The 6066-nt window shown below is 47.8% G+C and overlaps 1 protein-coding gene across 1 annotated transcript; it reads left to right on the top strand.

Moving 5' to 3' along the window:
• Positions 1–3417: 3417 nt before the first annotated feature.
• Positions 3418–5905, top strand: LOC103774176 (LIM and senescent cell antigen-like-containing domain protein 3-like; the record flags this gene model as incomplete). The annotated part of the gene is made up of 2 exons (XM_008941563.1): positions 3418–3599; positions 5746–5905. Coding segments are annotated over exons 1-2 (342 nt in total), but the record flags the coding sequence as incomplete, so codon positions are not given.
• Positions 5906–6066: the final 161 nt, after the last annotated feature.

Below are 6066 nucleotides of genomic sequence, written 5' to 3'. Positions count from 1 at the left end.
AAGGACTAAAGGAGCACTCAGAATTCACCTGGTTTTTATTGTAGCAGTTTCAAGATGGTTTTCTATCCATTTTAATAGAAGCAGAAGTTAGAGCAGTGCTGGGCACATATGAAAATCCTCCCTGTAACATGCATTTTTATTATAGAAAATATTTATACCTTCTTTCAAACTGCCTTAGGAGACCAGCTTGACATGGAAAGTATTTCATTGCTTAAGAGATAAACAGTTGCAGCAACCAGAGCCCAAGAATGTTTTAAATTTCAATAAAAAACAGACAGAAAAGGTCAGTTGGTGCTTTGGTGGGTGCAGAGATCCATGCAGAGTGCTTGCAAGTCCACGTGTATTTTGCAGCAAAACTTCTGTTGTAGCTGCTCCGTAGTTTGCTTGTGGGGCCACTGCATGGCATCTGTGTTGAGTACAGCCGGAATGAAGTCACCCAGCCCTGTGTGAGAAGGGGAGGGGTGTTGTTTGCCCCCTCCTGCCTAAGCCAGTGGGTGTGTGGCCTCCCAGCAGGGACGTTTCGGGCTGGCACGGGTCGGTTGCCAGGCGGTGGCTGCTTTTGCCAAGCACCTTGTTTGGAGCCGTGACTGCTTGGGGTCTATTTGTGGCACGGAGCAAAGCCCTGAGCGGGGCTGGCCGGCCACCAGCCTTCTCTGTAAGAGTCCCTGTCCCTGGGCAGGCAGCAGCGTGGGCAGCCAGCAGCATGCCAGCTGGCTGGGAGTGAGTCCAGGGAAGGCAGCGGGGCAGCAGGGCAGCCATCATCCACCAGCAAGGACAGAGCAGCACGGCTGCTTCTGCTGTTGCCCTGAAGCCCTTCTCCGTGCCCACAGCGGGATGCTTCCCCTGCCCTCTTCTGCTGTCTGCTTTAGCACCAGCCCCACCATCAGCCTTGCTTCCTGAGAAGATCCTCGGTGTGCCAGGAGGAGCCTCCGTGTCTTCGTCCTCCCTACACACCTTTCCCAGTTGCTCAGCTTCTCTCCTTTCTCTCCTTGTCACTGCTTCCTTAACAGAAGGCTGGTAGGTTTTGTCCTGCGTCCCAGGAAATGCCCTTTGGAAGCTGCTGCTGCAAATGAACAGCCCCCTGCATGCTTCACCTTGGAGCAACCTAGAATTCCTTCAGGAAATGCTCTGTATTTTTAGTAGAGTATTTCACATCTTGGCAGCATGCCTCCAGCAAAATGGCAGAGAAGAGAAGGATGGCCAGCTGCTCTGGATTTGTGGATTACCCAACCTTCAGTGTAGAAACTGTGTTTTGCTTCAGTAGCAGAAAAGCTGTTCTTAAACTCCTGGCAAGCTCCTTTCTTGCTTAATGGAAAATAAATAGGGAATAATTCCACCAGCAGCAATGGCAATGCTGCTTGAGAACCAGGCAGCTTCTATTTATTGCACATACAGAGTCCTATTCCCTCGTAGAACTGCTTGAAAAACAGCTAGGAAATAGGCTTTTTGGATGGACATTTTACTGCACTGACTAGCTGTACTACTTGCTTTACTACAGCCACGCAGGAGACTGTACAGGAGAAAGCTGAAGAAGGAAACGGGTATTTTCCTGTTGACCATGGAAGACACAAGGCAGCAGAAGTGGCTTCCAGACACCTTGGTAGCCTGTGGATTTCAGGAGATGGTCAGTGATAAGAGGAAGAGCCAGACTGACTTGCTGGTTTTTATCACAGTGGCTCAGTGTACCTGCACTAATTCTGGGTGAATCAGCGTGGTTGGTCCACTGCAGTTGATCTCCCTGGAGTTTTTCATACCCACAGAAGTTCAGCATTGACCTGGGCAGTAAATGCTGGGGAGCAGGATGGAGAAGAGTTGTCATCACTAAGCCTGTACCTCTGTTGGCAAGCAGTGCTCATTTTCATCCCTGGTGCTCCATTGGAAGCAGAAACCTTTTCTTTCAGTCTTTTTCAGTTTTTTGTTTTTCCTGCAATGGTGATTTGGCAAGATTGGGAGGCTGTGGAGTCTCCTTCCATGGAGGCTTTTCAGACCCATCTGGAAGCATTCCTGTGTGACCTGCCCTAGACTAGATGGTCCTGCTCTGGCAGGGGGCTTGGACTCATCTCCAGAGGTCCCTTCTGCCCTCTGACATTGTGTGAGTCTGTGATCATTGTGGCCTAGGGTTACAATGTGAGCATTTCTTGGTCTGCAGTTTGCTCCACGACAGATGAAAATAGGTCTTGAGCTGCAGCCAAGCCTTGTCAGTGGTGGGGTGCAGCCTCCTTAGCCTGTTACAGCTTGTGGCCCCTGGTAGCTCTGGTGCAAGAGCACGCTCCCAGACAGGGCGTTGTGTGTCAGGGGCACAAAGCACACACAATGCTGCTGTTCAGGTGGCCACTAGGAAGGCTGAGCCAGTTGAGGACAAGAGGTTGTTTGCCACTACTCACTACAGCTTCCCAAAAACCTGCTTGGCTGAAGTTACCACTTGCTGGAAGTAGAATATCCCACGTCTGCCACTGCGCTTGGAGCAGGGGGAGCTTGCAGCAGTGCCCTTTCTGGCTGCAGATCAGCTGCCAGTCAGCCCTGCCTTCCCTAGTCAGTGGTGCATCACAACTGTTTTAAACAGAACATAACCATGAAATAATTGCAGAGTTACGAGGGCGTTCTGGGGGGAAGGAATAATTAATTTGCATTCTTTTTTCCTGATCTTGCTCCCTCGGTTCCCTAATATCCACCACAAATTACTTCAGTAAGTGTTCTTATTTTAGATAATTGTTCTAAACACAACACATCACTGAAAATCAAGCATTATTTTTCCTCCTTCATGTGTTGTCCATTATAGCATACAGCTCAGTTAATGGCCTGTGAAGCACAATGGAAACCAAACTATCTGTCCTTACCTTCCTCTTCTCTGAAGTACTGACAAGAAGAAAATTGCCTAGAGATAAATTCAGCACATACGACTTAGAAGACACAAGTGGAACATTAAAGGTCATTTTTACAATGTAATTAATTTACCTAATGACAGAAGTCTTCTCGTCATGCTTTCCACTGCTGGTTTGCCCATGATAAAGTCGGAATCCACCTCCCTGCAGCAGAAAATACCTGCAGACGAGTTTGGTGGTGAATCTATTTGGTCAGAGGGGTTACTCACTCACACCACAGCTCTCCTGGGTGGCTTCTGTGAGCAGCTGGCAGCAAAGCCCCTTGCAGCACCTGAGTCTGCACGAGGGCCTGGCAGGGAACGTGCTTCTCTGCTCCCAGCCAGCGTCAGTAAATCCCAGAGTGACGGGCTCCCTGCCCTGCCACTGAGCTTTTAACTTGAAGCTCAGCAGGGTGCTGAGTAGCTCCAGCTACACCACACGGGGCTGTTCAAGTAAATCCCTTGGCTGGGAACGAGGGCAAGTCCAGCATATTGTTGTGCAGGCTTTGCAGTTTAAGAGTGGACTATAGGCACCTGGGAAAGGCGATTAGAGAGCGATGGAGTTCCAGCGCCGAGCTCAGCCTTACTCCATCCCCGAGGATGAAGAGGTGGCACACAGGGTCACTCCTGATGCTCACAACTCTGCAGGAAATGAAGGCGAGAAACCAGTGTCAAAACTGCAACGTAGGCACAGTGACATCAAACTCTACAAAGAGTTTTGTGACTTTTACGCGAGATTGTAAGTTCCTTCTGTTCGGCTTCGGCGCGTGACTGCAGTGACGTTGTTGGGGGATTGTACAGATGGGTTTTATTATCTGAGCTCGGGGCAGGCTGTGCAAGCCATTCTCTGAGGCAACCTTTGCCTCTCTTCTGCTTGATACGTTGCCAGTTGTAATCATAAACTAAAATTTGAGTTGTTGCTTTAAACGTCGTCATTAATCGCGCCAGAGGTTTTTATCGGCAGTTGAAACGGGGTTGGAATTTGTCAAGTACTCTCTGACTGGAGGTTGCCTGTTATTTTAGGCAAACAGATAAACTGCTTTGGTACTGCAGAGCTATTACATTCCTTGCTGGTTTTACATGTCTGATGTGTTTCAAAGCAAAGGCCTTTTGCATACTGAGGAGGAAAGTTTCTGTATGTTTTCATTTGGTTTTGAACTTCGTCTCGTGATTTTGCTTGGATTGTCCTTTATGTCTGGCAGCACTTAACATCCTCAGTGCTTGATAGATGTGATGATGAAAGATCCCAGTTTCTGTTGCAGTTATTCTTCATTTAGGTTGCTAAGGAGAGCGGGTGAGTTTTCTCCCACAGAAAGCACACACAACCCATGGACAGCATGGGCAAGCTTTATAGTTAACCACAGGTTATACATATCATCCCTGCAGTTTGCCTACAGGGTTGTCTGATACATATGGGATAGACAATTCTCCATCTCATCTCCTTGTGAAATTTGCCCACTTGTTCCACTGAGAACGCAGCCAAAATTTGGATACCAGTTACTGGTTTTCTCTTCTGCAAAGACAGAGTGAAAAAAAAAAGCTAGCTAATAATAACTCTCAGATGTGACCTTGTGTAGAGCTTTTCTGTGGGGTAGTGTGAGAAATAGATAAAGCACATTCCTTCTTGAACCATGTGTTTGCTTGCTCCCTCAGATGCCATGCAAAGAATTAATTCAGTCCTTGTTGAACTTGGTGGGAGCCAGGGCGTCTTATAACCTTGTGGAGAGGGGCTTGGCATCTTCCAGAGGACTGAAGGCTCTGCACTTAGAGGCACAGCATGATAGCTGTATCTAAAGGTCTGCATGTGTGCACCTGGGTTTAAAATAACCTCAGTTGTTCAATAAACTTCCAGATAGATGTTTGAGACAGTCGTTTTGTCATCTGTGGGCAGATTGTAATGAAACTAGACCATTGCCCTGTGTTTGCTCTCTGCTATCAAATGGTGCCAGGGCAGAGAGGTGATCCTGAAAGGGATAGCTTGGAGAGACTGGGTATGAGTAAGAAAATGTTTGCAAAGGAAAAATCAAGCTGGAACACAGCTGGACTAGTGAAGTAGCTAATTCCTCTGATATTTTACAACTACCATGCTATCATTTTAGGGTCATCTGCCTTCAAGAAGCAACCAGCTTTGTTGTTTGGGTTTTTTTCATGCCTAGCATGGGTTTGCCAGCCTGTGTGTATGTCACAGTGGGGCAGCCAGAGCATTCCCACCCTCCCTCTTGACCCTGGACCAACACCAGCACACTGTGACCTGAGCTTCCTGAGATGAGCCCTCATAAACCAACCAAAAATCCCATGATTTCAAGTTGAATTTGGAAAATGACTTCAAGCTATGTGAAGCTGAAATGAGGAATAACTGTTTACCTGCTCTGGCTTTCAGTAATATCTGCTGGACTAGATACCCTACACTCATTCACGTTGCTCGTTTAGAGCTAATGTTACACCTATTTTAGAATTAGGAATTAGTTTGGAATTATCATTAATGTTCTCCTATGTGATGCCAGTCCTCAATTATTGTTAATATTTGCCCTTGTTTTCTGTAATTCCAATGTATTTGATCATTTTTATAGTACTACTTCAAATTGCCTGCCTTCTCTCATCATAACAATCCTGTAAATGTATCTGTAGTAGTGATGTTTCTGGTTTTTTTTTAATTAATAGTTACTAGAGTGCATAGCAGGGGTTTTGTTTCTAAAGACTTTGACAGCAGGAGGACGTGGCAGCTCTATTTCCAAGAGGATGCCACAAGTCACTACCTGTCCTGAAAAACTTGAGCTGAGCAGCACAACGTTAGGCTGATCCATTGGCTTGGGGAAGGGGGGGAAAAAAAGTCTCCCAAACTGGTGTTGTTACCTCATTTTCATCCCGTTTTTCCTTCCCCCCAGCAACATGGCCAACGCCCTGGCCAACGCCATCTGCGAGCGCTGCCGGGGCGGCTTCGCCCCCGCCGAGAAGATCGTCAACAGCAACGGGGAGCTGTACCACGAGCAGTGCTTCGTCTGTGCCCAGTGCTTCCAGCAGTTCCCCGAGGGGCTCTTCTACGAGGTGAGCTGGGCAGGGGGTGGGCTTCCTCTCCCCCCAGCCTCTGCCTGCTGCTTCGTCCCCGTGCCAGGGTGCCTTGGGAAGTTGGGGTGTGCCCAGCAGAGGGAGAAGAAAGCAGAAGGCTTTCCGTGCAAATTGAATCGTAGAATCATAGAATCCTTTAG

Source organism: Merops nubicus, unplaced genomic scaffold, assembly GCF_000691845.1.
Source record: "Merops nubicus isolate BGI_N331 unplaced genomic scaffold, ASM69184v1 Scaffold49855, whole genome shotgun sequence".
Taxonomy (NCBI): Eukaryota; Metazoa; Chordata; class Aves; order Coraciiformes; family Meropidae; genus Merops; species Merops nubicus.
Note: the sequence above shows the minus strand (reverse complement) of the source record. Positions and strands in the feature narration are given on the sequence as shown.